Raw genomic sequence first — 16970 nt, 5'->3', positions numbered from 1 at the left:
GTTCTCACAAAATGAATTCATAGACTGATATGATTTCATATCATATATTATGTATACTTACAATAAAAATAGTTTTATAATAATAAGACACTTACAACTATTTTTACAATCTTTCATACAACCACGTTTTAAAATGAGAGTATTTATGTAAAGTGATATTACTTTGCAAGTTATTTTATAAAAATGCCCCTCATTTAAAACATAGTTGTATAAAATATTGTAAAAGAGGTTTAATTCCCCTTAGGTACTTGGGTACAAATAATCTTTAGGAGCCATCGATTAGGAGATTTTTGCCTTAAATTATCCGAGGTACACTTACAAAAATTTCCTTACCGAGGACTTGTACACTTCTAAAATTAATCGGGACGTTATTCCTTAACAATAAGTGCCAAAAAAAAAAAAAATTGCAAAAAGAAGTGTATATTTATTATTTTCTATCTAATATATCACATCAAACTACACTAATTCGTAAATTTAATTTTATAAAAAAACTTTGTGACTAAAACATTTCTCCGAAGAACTACATGTAACAAACAAAAAAGATTTTGGTGAATTATTTCGAATATAAATACATCGGGTTCAGAACCCCCACAGAAATTGAGTGGACTCCACCGATTGGATAGGTTCTTACCCATCTGTTGTACATCAGACCCATTCATAATTTATGTTGGGCTATATAACATAAATCTGCAACCACGAGCTTCATTAATTTTTCCAGAAATTTAGCTTGTTATAGAAAAGAACTTAAATAAAATATAAAATAATAAAAGAGATGCGATATCAAAGTTAGAAACCAGGAGAAAAAAGGACAAGCCCTGCAGGAACCATAGAAAGAAAAAAAGGTATTTTTCCCCATTTAGAATCGTATTTGGATAGAGGGGGGAAACACACAAAACCCGGAAAAAAAATAATAATAATAAAATAAAATACAAAGACATGTTTAAACCATACACCCTCAACCATAATGTGGCTGCTACATCATACTAATTATCCAACCCATTTAAATAGTAAAGTAAAATGGAAAAAATGATAAGCATGGAAAGAAGCAACTCATGTTAATCACATCCTACAACTTCATTGGAAAATCATCCTGCATGTCCACAATTGCAGGATGCATCAAACTAGAAAAAAACCTCAACTGAGCTAAAATCTCAAAGCAACTATACCCCAATAAGCTGGTGTTCATAAATTTGAACATTTCAGCCAAAGTGAATTTCCACTTTGCTACTGTTACATACTTTTTAGTTCACTCCATATGAGCCCGAGTCCCCAACCTTTAAAAGTTCACCAGATGTATTGACTTCTTGAATTATAGCATTAAGTATAAAGCTCTTTCTTAAGTGCTTTGCCTCAGAACTCTGTTCATGAATGATTATCCTATATTTTATACACGCTGACAACAAGACAATGAAGCTAAACCTAACTGCTGACAACTGCACCAAAATACACTCGTTAATTTCTTTTTGGTGCAGAAATCTTATTTCTAAGGAGATTCAATTTGGAACTATCATAAGTCCAAGGTCCAATATTGAAATAATTTCAGAGGTTTGCCTTGACTTTGTCCTTGTCAACAAAGATTTTGATATGCCCTGACTTTGTCCTTGTCAACAAACAATTCGAAATGCCTTGACTTTGCAGTAAAATTGGGAAAGAACGTGAAGCATTACAGAATCAAGCATATAATAACATTGAACATCAGCTAATTCTGTCAAAAGGGTTTTCAATTTATTGGTATAAATAAGTGGGCTGTGGATGAACTTTGAAAATTAAAACAGGGAACAAAGCATTACAAAGTGACTCTACTTAGTGCCTCTCAAAAGCAAATAAAAGGCAGAAACATGAAAGCAGACACATTCAAATACCGGCATGTTAAGAAATGAAAACCAAATTTTTTAGCTAGACAAAGCTATCTCAATGAAGATTAATTCTAGTCAATAAGATAAATGCCCAGAGAAGCACCCTGTAGGGCCAAGTTGAATCACATATCTTCCTTTCAGTCGAGCATATAAATCCTCAACAACCCACAACAGCACAGTTGTACACAAACACACCAACATGCTCCTTCACACCAAGAACCTTCCAGTCCAAGGTTCCATTATTGACCCCAGACTTTGGACACCAAGAGTTCAGTACAATCCCTTCACCTTCTGGGCCTCTTTGGCCACCCACAACCAGCAGTTCCTCTCCACAAGCCTTGAAAGCCAGGCCCCAGCCATTTGCCAAATCAGCCCTCACTGGAAGCCTTCCCAACACATCCCAGGTGTTCTTCACTTTGTCATATTTCTTCACCATGTTGGTCAAATGCTCGATTGCATATAACTGGTTGTTAACAACTGCCACAAGAGGAGGAGCCTGGGTGGCCCTATTGGCAAATGGATACATATCCTCTATTTTCCTCCATTTCTTTGTCTGAAGATCATACTCCTCTCCACAGGTCAATGGTACCAAGGGATTTAACATCCCACCAATCACGTAGAATTTTTCATCCATAAAAAAACCCGAGCACAATCTACGTGGTGTGTGCATGCTGGGTAACATTTCCCAAGTACCTGATGAAGAGTCATACAATTCAGCAGATTGCAAAACATTCCCAGATTTATCACTCCCTCCTGCAACAATAGCAATCGAACCAAGGCTACTCGAACTGGACAAACACCGAGGGCGGTGACCAAGGCTACTTGACCCAAACAAACACCGAGGACGGTTCATCCCCTGACACTTAACCCAACTACGATGAATCAAACTATACTTCCAAATGGCAAAATCCAACAACTCACGACCAAAAACCAACAATTCACTGCCCACAGCCAAGGACTCCTTATCAGCATGATTAAAACACTCATCACAAGGCATTCTTGGCAACGTCATCCATTTCTTTCTAATGGGGTCAAATGCTTCCCACCCCCTGGGATCACAAACTAAATACACCCAATGCTCCAATTTTTTTCTCAACCCATATAAACACCCACTTTTAATTAAACCATTAAAACTTGTATTAACACAAGATAAAGAGGCGTAGTCCGATCTACTCACCCAAGCAAGGCAATCCAAAGCGAGGTCGTTGATAAGACCCGGGAGAAGCGAATCACTTGGTCCATATCGAGGCCGACCATCATTCACTCCTCCCTCTGGATTCATTTTTGAAATAGCCGTCACCTCCTCCCCTCCACCTCCACAGAAATAATCCTAGCAAGCTTTGTTTGTTATGTTAAAAACAAATCTCTACTATACCCCAACAAAACCAAACAAATTTCTCATACAAAATTCATTGTTGACAAAGGGTTCCAAAACTCCTTCTATACCGCAAATCCTATATCTTGTCCCAATACCCGGAACAAATACCGAGCTTTGCACGCAATTGGTCTCCATGTGTTTATTCTTTCCATCAGTTTAACACGAAAACGTATATCCAGAAAAAGGAAAAGTGCACCGATGCAACTAAGAAGATGGCAAAATATTTTCACATTTGCCGAAACTGATGCAATAGCTCAAACGAATCGAGAATGGAAACACATGCATCCTCCATATAAGATTGAGACTTCTAGTGATACCACCGAGTTATAATGATTTTCCAGAAAATTTATCGGCTGATTTCCAGCAATCAAAACAGAATTACCTGAATTCCAAGAAAAATAAGAAGTTAAAAAAAGAATTGAAAAAATAACATTCGACTGAACAGTGAAATGAGCAAAATATCTCTTCGTTACTATTGGACAGGTTCGCTCGGATCTGGATTGAACGATAAAATTGTTCTTTGGATCCAAATAGGATGATTTTTCGGATCTCGCTCTATTTGGAGGAAACAGAAATGAATCATAGGTTCAGTAGCGATAAAATGAACGTTAAAAAAAGGATGTCCATACCGGAAAGTGTGGCATCCGTTTCGGATCTCAGGACTCAGTTCTCTGTATAATGCGCCGGAAACCATTACCGCCAAACACATCGCCGGAGCCCGGCGAGTTGGAGAGAAAGGAGAGAGAGAGGAGGAGGGGGGGGGGGGGGTCTGAGATAACTTGGAATAGAGAGAGAGAGAGAGAGAGAGAGAGAGAGAGAGAGAGAGGAGCGAGCGAGCTGGGTTCGTCGAAAAGTGGGGTGGGTTATAAAACTCAAAAATATTGGCGAGGTTTGCTGTAATGACCCGACTTTTGTACATATTATGTTTTTGTACCTCACTTGAGCCAATTTATCTGTTAATCACTCGTTAGTTCCTTCCCCACCTATTCTTGTAATTAAATATGGAAAATAATTTCTCCAATAAAATAATACTATTATAAATTTAATTTTTTTCCTCAATTAGAGTTGCTTTTATATCTTTTGGAACATATTTAAAATTCTTTCTGTTCACTTCCATAAGCGAAGACCGAAACATTAACAGTTAGTTCGTTAATTCTAATTTTTTATGATCCATTTTCATAGTGTATATAAATCTATGTGTTGCCGCACCTTCGCTACTCCAATAGCCACATGACCACTCACGTTTTTCTTAATGAAAAACGATTTGTACAAGTCTTAATAGATAAATTTTGCGTAAACCTTTTATAAAAAAGTGGACCCCATTATGTAAATTTTTTTCTCTTTTAGTAGGATCTATATTTTTACAAAAGATCTGTATGAGACTCGTTCTCATCTAAGAGTGGTGTGATGACACTTCAAAACCTAATCCTTTTTATATGTTTTATCCCACAACGCTAGTAGTTTTTTTATTTTATTTTAATGAAAAGGTTTCATATTCTCATGATCAAAGAAAATTTGGGATCAATGCCAATCACCTTAACAATGGTCATTTTGTTTCCACCTGATTAATTGAGAAAATTTGGGATCATTAACTTGGCTCTACTTTTTCTTAATGCATTATTATGGGATTATAATAGGAACTTTGTCAACCTTTCGTACCCTTCCCTTATAATAAGAATTTTCCTATAAAACATTATGTTTGAAAGGTCTTTAGCCTTTTCTAATTATCTAAAATATAGCTTGATCTTCATTAATTTCTTTTATTTTCTTGCTTGCAAATTAGTTACATGAAGCATAAAACAACTTGTCTTTTAATATAAAAATTAAAGTAATGTTAGATACAGTTCTAAGTTGCGTAAGCTTTGCAAACTGATTTGAAAAAAAGTATAATCTACCATTAAAAAAATTAATTTTCATGTGCATCCTAAATTTAATTATTTGTTTCAAATGAGTATGCAATGTTTGCATTTTCTTAAACTGTAAATATTATTTCTATAGAAATCAAGGGTCCGTGGCTCTTTTTTTCATAGCCAGTTATTCATAATATGAATGTTATTGATTGAAATGTATTGGCTTTAATTTACATTCACGTAAACATAAATTTATACATAATCATGAGTTTCAACTTCCATTGTTCTTCCTAATTTTGTTGGTGCCAAACCACAAATTTCTTCATTAATGTATAAGGAGAAATATTTATAATTTTAAAGTGTGTAAATTTTATATACTCATTTTTAAAATTTTGGAACACATGACAAAAATTATATATTTAATAGTAAATTTCATTTTTTTCAAATGAAATAGACGGGTCATGCATACTCTAACACTATATTTAACATTATTAAGAGAGTAGTACTAATATATAAGTAATGCTAAATATAAATTTTAGGTACGTGCACAATAAAAAATTAATTTTTTATGTATTTTGACAATGAGATCCAATTTTTAAGACCACAAGAAATTTATATATTAAGTTAGAAAATGCAACTTATTTTTTAATTAACGATTAAGTAAATATTTTATAAAAAGTTTAAAAAAAATACAAAATTAACTAGTTATAGCTTCTAGCTGTGTGGTTGTAGAAGCATCCTATTCAATTTGAAGCTTGTAAAAAAGGGTTTTGCTAGACGCAATCGGTAAATACAGTCGGCATACAATCGGCTGTATGGAATAAATAAAAAAAATTATAAAATATTTTTTTTTCATGGTTGTATAGAATGAATAAAAAAAAATTATAAAAATAATTTTTTTTTCATATAGGTCTCATATTAATTTATTTTTTTCAAAGCGACTGCACGCCGACTGCATTGTCTACTGCACAAATCATTTTTCTGTTAAAAAAAAAAAATCATTAATCTCAAAGTACAACCGTACAAGGACACTAATAAATGCACACGTTATGGCACAAAACACAAATAACTAGAAAAGTACCGCAAAACATGTTTAATGATTTAAAAAGCGACATAATATATATAGAATTTAAGGAAAAAAAATGTTTGGTCAATTAAGTTGGTAATGTATTTGTAAATGTCATAACGAGTATAAAGAAGGAAAAATGTTCTGTGAGTCAAAGCAATACATGAAAAATTATATTAAAATGTAAACTTAAAATTAATATGTTGGAAATATGCATTCATTGTTAACAAAATATAAATACAACAAATGGCACGAATTAATTATTTCTTAAAAAAAAATCTATCCATCCTCTTAATTTTCATTATTTCATAATATGGTATTGGATGATAGGCTCATAAGTGAAATATAATAAATAATCTTCAATTATTTAATGTCACATCATGGAATGATAAGAAAATGATGAGAATTAAGATGATGAATAGTATTACTCATTTTTTAATATATTGTGGTTTTTCAACTTATGCGATTTGGACAGTAAGATGAGACGATATTATTTTAGATTAAAGTTAAAAATTAAATAAAATATTATTTTTTAATATTATTATTATTTTGAGATTTAAAAAAATTAAATTATTTATTATATTTTATGTAAAAGTTTGAAAAAATTGTAACTGAACTAATAAATAAATAAATTTGTTTATATTTGTATTGGCGATTTATACTTGTCAAAATAGGGATTATTTTTTATTATTTTGAAAGGAAATATTAATAGAAAATTCTAAAACGTTAAAGAAAAACTATTTAATTTCTCAAGCGAATTGAGATATTATGGGCTCTCTATCAAGACATTATTCTAGATTCATAATGAACATAAAGGAATACCTTAATTCCAATAAAACCAAACAAAAACAACTTCAAACATCATATCCTTCTTAATAATTTTTCCAATGTTCAGTATTTAAATAGAATCTCACCCACCTAGATTTGACTTGCCCGCCCATTACTCTTATATAAACATGAAAACCCTAAATTTTCTTTGATTGGAGAAATTTTTCTTTTTATTTCCTTATCTATCTTCTTTCTTCATTTATTTTTCTTTCTTCTTCTGTACAAGTTGACCCATATCACTATGTTGCAGTTAGGTTTGGTTTGGGTGGTAGAGTATTCGAGAATAATTCGTTACTATTCATTATTTTATCATTATTTTTTATATATTTTTTATTATTTTACACTACTTTTTACTGTTATCTAATATTTTATTATTATTTTTTATTACTATCTATAGAATATATAAAATCACCTCACTATTCAAATGCAACCTAGGTCACGGTCCTGATTTGTAGAATCAAAGATGCACAAATCTTCTGTCTTTGTGTATGATGCTAATGGCCTTTGTTATGTTTGATGTGTAAGACTTCTTGCAAGAACGTGACCAAAGCTTCGACAGGTTCATATGATCCATGTCGCACCTAGCTTATGTGCCTAGGTAGCTTGTTGGTCTCACCCCCTATGTTTTAAGTTTTTAATTTTTTTTCTTTCAACCTTTCTTACAAAATACTCATTTTACATGTGTTACTCATTGGTAATTTGATATGGACAACGTTTATTTAATGTAGTATTAACGGTTGACTTACAAGATATTTAACCTTGTCAGTTAATACAAAATACTTCACCTCCTAAGCATAAAATGCTTGACATTAAACGTTACAAAAAGTCATATTTGAATACCACTTGATCATGATTAACCCAAAAAAAAAAAAAAAAGACATACAACTCATTCAAAAATTGTTGGTGGAAGCTGCTTAAAGCCATATAAACATAAAGAAAAGAGGCTAAAGTGGAAGAAAAAGAATCTATAAGATTGGCCATTAACCTAAATCAACATAGTTTGTCTATTTATTTTAAGAGCCTCGGAGGGTGTAGCACGATGACGGCTACCGACAAGTTATAATATTTTTTTATAAATATTTTTTGTTTTAAAATTTTTTATAATATTATTTAAAAATATTTTTTTAATCATTAAATTAAAAAAAAAAATCATCGGGGGCCATCTCGGGATGGATCCTCGGTGAGTTTAGAATTATTGTTATTTTAATAGATTGGAAAATGTGCATGGTCTTGCATCATGGGGTTCAAATACGATTGGATAAGTTCAAAGAAAAAATTGAGCAAAACGATAAAATTGACCTCACCACGCCGCAACAAAAGGCTTCGGCAGTTCATGCCAAACTTCTTTACCTCGCTCCACGCCATTATGCACATGAAACACGTGATTTTGAATTAATGCTAAGGGGAAGAGAATCTTAAAAGTAATTAAATATTGCTCGCAACTTGACTTGGTCCGCCCTTATAAATTCTTATGTTCTCCTATATAAAGTGAGCATTTAAGTTCGAGATAATGATTTGTATAGATTTACGATGACCAAGTCCCTTTTAACTAAACTTTCAATGTTCAAATGGTTTCTTTACGTGACACTTACGTAATTTATTAAAAAAATATAAAAAAACCATATATATATACAAACCAAAAGGATGTCAAAAAATACAAAAAAATAATAATAATAATTGAATTTTTTTTTTTGATTGACATCAAGAACAACGTTCCGACTAATCTCGAGAGATACACAAGTTTTCAATAAAGAGTTTTTCACAAATACACCTCGTGTAATTCAAAGAGAAAATCCCACAATCCAATTGTTTATAAAGATTGTTTGCATTTAATGAATTTGAACCTTAGATCTGGAGGAGCATATCTTCAAATATAAAGTATTTACCACTTGAACCAACTCTTAGTGATTATGAAAATTGAACTTTTAGATTTCTTCTACACTTCTATTTTGTGTTTGTGTTTTAAATTTTTTAATAAATCAAGTAACATCACACGGTAATGTCACGTCAAAATGATCATCTAAACTGTAAATTCTAAATAATCAAATAGCATTATTCTTAAAAGAAGGCAAAACCTGCATAAGAAAAAATTAAAAAATTTATTTATTTATAATAAAAGTGGAAAGATAAATTATTACATAGACATAAAATGATAAATTTAATTATTTGTTTAATATTCTATCATCATTTATTTTTTCCTAAAAAAAAAAAAAAGTCTCACGTAACTATGGATGGTGGGAGACTTTTAAGATACCTTTATTACAAATTAGTCATGTCAAATGTGCCATCCTAGCTACGTAGGATTTTCTTTAATACGTTGAAGGACAACATCCACACTCCTACGGAAATGAATGTTTGTCTTTTCTTAGATTATTCCACTTCAACGACAGCTTTTAGGTTGCTTCTCAAACTTTATACGCTACGGTCGTATCCTAATCGCATAGTTCAAGAAAACTTTGAACCATTTGTCAAGTTTTAGAACATATTTGAAACGTCTAGCTGAACAGAGTTCTACTTCGAATTGGGTTGGTATAACCATTAAATACGACAAATTTTGAACTTACACTTATAGAAAAACATGTGTATCATATATTTAACAAATACTTGTCATGAACTTATTATTGAAAGTGATTTACTGTTTATAATAAATGAATTGCTTGATGCAGATGAATCGAGATCTTTATGAAAAAATCTTGTTTATGAGATAAAGAATATGATGAAGATGTTCTCAAAATATTCTATTTAACGTAAATGACGGATGGTTAATGGAGCAGCTCACATTTTAGTAAAATATGACTAGCATTTAGATGGTTTGATAATTTAGTGTGATTCATTTATAGAGTATATTTCATAGATTATTTGATCGGAATCTTTGATATAATTGTGATTCTTCATGGATATAAAATTTTATCTTCTTATCAAAACAATTATTAAAGAAAAATTCAGTTTGATACTAATAATTATTATACGATCGAGTCATTTAATTTATGACAACGTGTGGTACTATAGCAATCTTCGATAAAAGACTTTCTGCTTGCAAAGAAAACCATAAAAAAGATGTAGTAATTATATATATATTCTCTCGATTGATTTTTATATTAGGTAACGTTATATGCAGTCTTAAACTATATAAATTTTGGGTATTTTATTTAAAAGTGGAAAAATAATATTTGTAATTTTTTAAGTGTATAAATACTATACAATTTATTTAAAATAAATAAATAAATATGAAATCGATATTAAAAAATTAATTTTTTAATAATAAATCTTTTTTTTTTTAAATTATTATGCGTCGATACTTACATACTTTATCACTATATGATATATCTAATATTACTCTTTAAATATTATATATATATATATATTCTCACTCTTTGTTTATATCTTTAGAATCTTATTATTGGAATATTATCATGTGTACAGTGTTTTACTGCCAAAAACAAAATCTGGACTCGGTCAAACCCTCTTTTGAGGGGTAACCATGCATTAATAAATACACGTAAAAAATATATGGTATTGTGATCTTAGTTAGTCAAATCACGTAGTTGACTCACACGTTTTGCTCGGTCAAATATTCAGCGTTCATAAAGGCGGCGTGTAATCATTAATTTTCATGACAAAAATTGAAGTCTTAAGGAAATTTCCTTCCATCTACGATCTATCTATAGAAATGGATCGTGTCCTTTTGAATTATGGCTTATGAAATTTATCATTAGCGTGGTTTTACTTTTCTTTTCATTTTATTTTTTAAATATTCTTTAAACATTTATTATTATAAGAAAAATAGTTTTTTATCATGTGTTTAAAAGACATATGACCATTTTTTAAACGTGTTAGAGGGATATTTTAACATAACCAACATTAAAAAAACTTTTTTTTTCATTAATATTTATTTTACATTGTTGATTGTAAATCATTTGTTTAAATTAAATTGAAAATTTTTGTTTTTTTAATATTAATTCCATTAAAGTTGTGAATGGATAATAACTCTATCATTTTTCTCTTTACGAGATATATTTTCTACGTGTATTTTTTAAATGATAAAAATATAATTTTTGTGCAAAAATTGATACCTATCTCATTTGTTTTCAATTGTTTAAAGTGGAGCATAAAGACATATAATACCTTTCTTATAATATCTATTACTTTTTGAATTACTTTTTATATTTGTTAAATATTATAAAATTTATTTTATATATCTATTTCTCTTACATTTTAAGATCTTACAATTTGAACAGAAATTTTAAAATATTGAAATCTATTTGTTGAGGTCATAGTTGTGCCCGACTCGAAAATGTATTATTTGAACTATTTTCTAATTGTATATTTACTTTAAAACGGGTCATGTCGGATCAAAATAAATGACTTTAGGTCACACAAACTTGACCCGGATTGGAACTTAATAGCCAATAATAGTATAAGCTCATCAAACAAAACTTCTTTAAAAAAAAAAAGAAATTATATCTATTTATATTTTAAGTCTTCCAATAATTTTTTTAAAATTGAAATAATTTACAAATAATAATGAAATTATTGAATTGATATAAGACAAAATAATTTTAAATTAAAAATTAATTTTAAAATAAAAGAATGTCGGACCCTTGGAGTTGAGAGAGGAAACCAAAGAGCTCCTTAGTCAGAGAAATTGTGGGAAGTACATGAATTAGGCAGCGGAAGGCAATGATGGGAGAAAACTCATCAAACGCCAAAGCCAATGAAGTACTAAAGTTCACTTTCTTTTTCAGTGAAAGTTCCAAATTGGGTGTCACATAAAAGTACTCAGCTATCTCCAAACAAAGTACTGCTACTTAATTAAAAGCATTTACGGTACGGCCACATGGGGGGAGAGTCTTGAAGCTCGAATTTCTTGTTTTTATTTTTGTAAATAAACAAAAAAAAAAAAAAAACAAACAAGACAAAAGTACCACTAAATTCCCCCCTTTTGTTTTTTGTTTTCTGGTCGGAAAAGTGTGACTAAAACCATCGGTACGGCCTTCACTGTCTCCTCGATTGGACCTCAAAATTTGCGCCTTACAATTGTTGGACTTGGGAGTGCCAAATTTGGTTAGATGCTTTTCTTTTTCTTTTTTCCCCTTTTTTAATCTTTCCATCCATGCATAATTGATATTTCACCTTAGCTTAGCTAAGATTAAGGTTGAACTTTGATTGCAATGATGACTAAGCTAGATAATGGTTTTATTTTAATATCTTTTATACTAGTTTATTTGTTTAGGTTTCAAAATCAATCAAGTTAGCTTGCACAAAAAGTAAGAGGTTTCAATCGTGTTAAGAATCGAAAGAGATGTGAGTTGGGTCTCGTCGGAATTTGAGTCCAATAATGATAAATGCATTACTAACGTGTCAGACAAGATAGCGATGACACCAAAATTTGGAGAGGTGTTGGATGCATTTATTATGTCTTATGTCAACATTCATGATACGTAAAAGATTTAACAAGATAGATATAGTGACTGCATTAAATATTTTGTTTAAAATTAAGGTTTGATTATGTCTATCTTGTATCCATCAACTAAATGGTTATTTCGGAACTAAGTGGAACTTGAATTCAACTACCTTGATTTTCAACCTATTATTCTATTTGAAATGGGGTCATGGTACTATGTTTGCACAAAGGTTTGCCAAGAAGGCTGAGTTTCCACCATTGTCATCACAATCTGACTCATTTGCTGACTCATAAACCATTTGAGACGGCAAAAAACCATATATATATATATATATATATTGAAAGCCATCATGAAATTATGTTTTGCTGGATTCTTCACATGCAATGGCTCATGACTCATGAGAGTAAGATATGCCACCTAGAATGAGGAGATTTTTTTGCATAGTAGTGAGTGCATCACATTATAAAGATTATTAAATATTATGTTTTCTTTTTGTTTAATCTTAAAAGAAAATTCCAAGATCAATATGGTGGGTAGGGAATTAAAAAAGAGGTGTCATAATATAATTCCTCACGTATATTTGTAAGCCTAATATTGAAAATATTCTATGAATATAAATAGACTAGTTCATTTCTCAATGCCAAGAGTTTGATAGTCTAATGACATATAATCTGGTTCTCTAAATGAAAAATTTGGATTTGAAACCTTTCACCAATTTATTTAAAAAGAAAAGGTTTATTTCCCAATGCACCACTCCAAATTAATTATATATATATATATATATATATATTATATTCTCAAGGCAAATATAATATGATCAAATCTATCTCTTCAAGTCGGTTTAAGTTTTTATTTTAAGACAAGTGATAATTTTACGTAATGTATATCAAAATAGAGGTTATGAGTTTGAACTCTGACTCTACACTATATTCTCTTTAGTTTAATTATTCCACTTGTTTAACCCATTTATTGATGGAGAGTCTAGTGAGGTAGGGTTAAGACAAATATATATGATTAAATCTATATTTTTCTATTAATTTAAACTTTTGAGACACATATTGATTTTAAACAAATAAGTTTAAGAAAAGACTTAAAAATAATTAGAAATTACAAAGAGTAATGCTAGGCTGTTGCTCAGCAAAGACCCCTGGACGTGCCGTCTAAGAAAAACTCAACTTTTTAATTTTTTTCATATTTTTTATTCATAATCTTTTTGACATTTTTGTATATTTTTTAAAAAATATAAAAAAATATCAATACACTACTAATTAAGGAATTAAGTAAAAGAAAAAATTAAAAAAATTAAATACATAAACAGTCAAAATGAGATAATAAAATAAAAAGAAAAAAATATTATTATTCAATTACTAAATATAAAAAAGAGACAATTTTGATAAAGAGGTATTACAAACTTTTGTTAGGTCTAGTTGTCACCTAACAAATATTCTGTGCTTTTATATATATATATATATATATATATATATTAAAGAATTAGGAACATAAACATGAAAAGATGGGAAGGAATCTAATACTTTTCTTTATTCCAAAAATAGGGGCATGTGAGGAGCAAGCAAGTACTCCAGCTCAGCCCCAATATGTCACTTGTGTCAACTCCTCCAGCCTTCAAACCTTTCTGTCATCTTCCTTTTCTCGTCTCTTTCTTTACTTTGAATTTAAATACATAGACTTTTGCTATATTTTTAAAAGAGTAAACCATAGATGTTGGTATCAATTTTCTCTTACCATTTAATTAAATTTAGATATTGCTAAAGCTGCATAGATAAGATCATAAGATATTATGCAATAAAATTATAAATATTATATAGAAAAAAACATCTTACACTCTCAAATTACTAAATTTTTTATATTTTAAAAATATGATAAAAATAATTAAATTGATCTCTTCTCATCAATTTAATTTTTTGGAATAAGAATATAATATAAATAATTAATTAAAATTTCTTTTTATCAATTTAATTTTTTGAAATAAATGATTAATTGAAATTTTAATCGTAAATATTAATTTGTTTTATAGAGATGTTAAACAAGAAAAAAAAGGCATAAAATCTTCTTGAATGGACTGAACTGAAACTTCAATGTAATCGGAGGCAGAGAGGGAGAGTGTGTGTATGTGTCAGAAAATCCAAGTGGGTTGGGTTGGATTTCACAAGGGATCTGACATAAAGCCACAAGGAAGGGCAAGCAACAATAATCTCCTGCTAATTTCTATGGCCATCACCTCACAGGCCCCAGGCGGTCCCTTTTCTTTCTTATGTGGAAGCCACTCCACCTGATTATATTTCTCATTATTAAGAGCTAATATTTTCTTTTTCTTTTTTGAAAATATAAAAACAATTGAAAATCAATATTCTTTAGAAAATGTTGGGATGTTCAAAGTTTATTTGTTAAAGTATGTTTTATTTATGAGTTTGAGTAATGTTCAATATCATACTTCCATTTCAATATTCTAAAATGTGTCACTTTGTTATTATTAGATAATCTTATTTTTTATTTTTTTTAAAGAAAAACTTGAATATTTATGGACAATTCCACTTTATCATAAGAAAATGAAAGTGAGATTAGAATATGTTATGTAGAATTTTTCATTTTCTAAAGTTTCGAATTCAATCATCTCTCACTATAATAATGCGATGTTGTTAAAGACCTAACTATTGATCCAAAAATTTTAAGACTGTTGGATACTAATTTGGTTAAACTTTTAACCATCAGAATCATAATGTTCCACCACGCTTATGAATTCGACGTCCATGGGCCTACTCTATCGATATTGATCCGATGGTAATCCTTTTTCTTTTGGCTACTTTACTCATCTATCAGTATTCAATGACTTAATACCATACCCATAAATAATACCAAGTCATCTTAATTCAGCCTATAGGTTACCTTTTTTGTAACTTGTACTTGTGATGTGATATTGTTATGATACCAATTGTTAAAAACCTAACCATTGATCCAAAAGCTGAATACTAATTTTTTAAAGCATTTAACTCTCATAATCATAATATATAGAAAAAAAAAAAGAAAATATAAGACGTGCACCATTTCACTATCAAATATAAAAATTAACACGTTACACTACCGTATTAATTAATTCGACACGTGATATGTCAATTATTTTTCATCCATCTTAACAGTCAAGATTAGACGCTAAGTATTATTTGTTAGTACAGCTAAAAGATGAAATATATTAATTTTTATATAAAGTAAATATAAAGTCTCTGAATTTTGCATGCGCATCAAACCCCTTTTGTCACCAAATGCACGCGTTGCTTTAATTCCAATATGGACTTAGGAGACAAAGATGGAGACAGATTGACACGTTTTTAGCCAAATTAGCCAAGAGAAATTAGAAAAAGTAGAGGGCTAAAAGTAGGCTATTCTTCTCATCAGGTTGATCTTCAGGGGGTTGCTAGATCCACCGAGGATTCTCACAGAGAATTTTCACCGATTAGGTAATTGTTTATTTATTTTTTTTATAAATTATTTAAAAATTATTTAAAAATAAAAATAAAATTAAAAATTTATTAAAATATAATTTCTTAATCATTAAGTAACAAAATAAAAAAGACAATCGGTGAGAATCTAGAGCCGCTCTCATTGAGAGTGGCATTTTCCTTATCCTTATCTCTCCACACAAACAAGTTGTTAGGACGGTTCATGTTGCTTTCAAGACTTGTGGTTTTTGATGAAAACTGCCTACAAAAACACTGCACATTGACAGGTAATTTCTTCCTCTCTTGCTTTTTCTTTTGGGATATAGAGGAGTTGACCCTAAAGGGTTTGTTAGATGGTGTGTACCACACGGATTTGGTGACTACTACTTGTTGAGTTTGACATGTTGCTTGTTGGATCAGCCCAAATTGATGAGACCCAGTCTAGAAGCCCATTTTACTTTCTAAAACAGCCATTTACAGTTACAAAATTTTTTTTTTATAAAAATAAATTTATAAATTGATATGATTTTATAATAAAAATAATTTTATAATCTAATTTACTAAATAAAGACAAATCATTTTGGGAGTTTACTTCTTATAGATTATTTCTCTTTTAGCAAGTTGTGATTCTCATAATTTTTGTATCCACATATAGCAAATCAATTCAAGATTAAAGTGAATACAATTATTAGAGCCACCACTAACAAATCAAGACCTTTCATTATATAATGAATGTTATTTTAATCACAAAAGAAAAGGATAGAAACCTAAAACAGAATTGGAAACAACTCCTACTAAAAGAATAAGGGGTTGTTTGGAAGATAAGATGATTTTATCACATCTCATTTTCTTTTCTTTTCAGATATCATTTAAATATAAATACTTTTCAATTTTAAATTTTAAACTTTTTTATTTAATAGTTACCTAATTATTACAACTTTTTCAAATTTCTAACTAAAATATAAAAAACAATTCAACTTTTTTACTTTTCAAATTTCAAAATAAAAATTACAAAATTATATCTTAACAATATTTTAAATTTATAATATTTTTATTCAAATAGTTGTATAGATTTAGAGTTGATTTCAACTTATCTCATCTATTTCCCCAAACTTTCAAATAAAATATAATA

At 29.7% G+C, this 16970-nt stretch overlaps 1 protein-coding gene across 1 annotated transcript; it reads right to left on the bottom strand.

The window, feature by feature from the left end:
* Nucleotides 1-1703: 1703 nt before the first annotated feature.
* Nucleotides 1704-4044, bottom strand: LOC122294503 (F-box/kelch-repeat protein At5g60570-like). The gene is made up of 2 exons (XM_043103289.1): nt 3864-4044; nt 1704-3616 (listed from the first exon to the last, which is right to left on the bottom strand). The coding sequence occupies exon 2, from the start codon at nt 3136-3138 to the stop codon at nt 2014-2016; it is 1125 nt and encodes a 374-aa protein (XP_042959223.1). The 5' UTR covers nt 3139-3616; nt 3864-4044; the 3' UTR covers nt 1704-2013.
* Between the last annotated feature and the right edge of the window lie 12926 nt (nt 4045-16970).

The sequence above is a fragment of the Carya illinoinensis genome, chromosome 14 (genome assembly GCF_018687715.1).
Source record: "Carya illinoinensis cultivar Pawnee chromosome 14, C.illinoinensisPawnee_v1, whole genome shotgun sequence".
NCBI classification, from domain to species: Eukaryota; Viridiplantae; Streptophyta; class Magnoliopsida; order Fagales; family Juglandaceae; genus Carya; species Carya illinoinensis.
Note: the sequence above shows the minus strand (reverse complement) of the source record. Positions and strands in the feature narration are given on the sequence as shown.

What these genes read in the sequence shown, in the direction of transcription:
- LOC122294503 (XM_043103289.1), bottom strand. Translation starts at nt 3,138, where the DNA reads ATGAATCCAGAGGGAGGAGTGAATGATGGTCGGCCTCGATATGGACCA.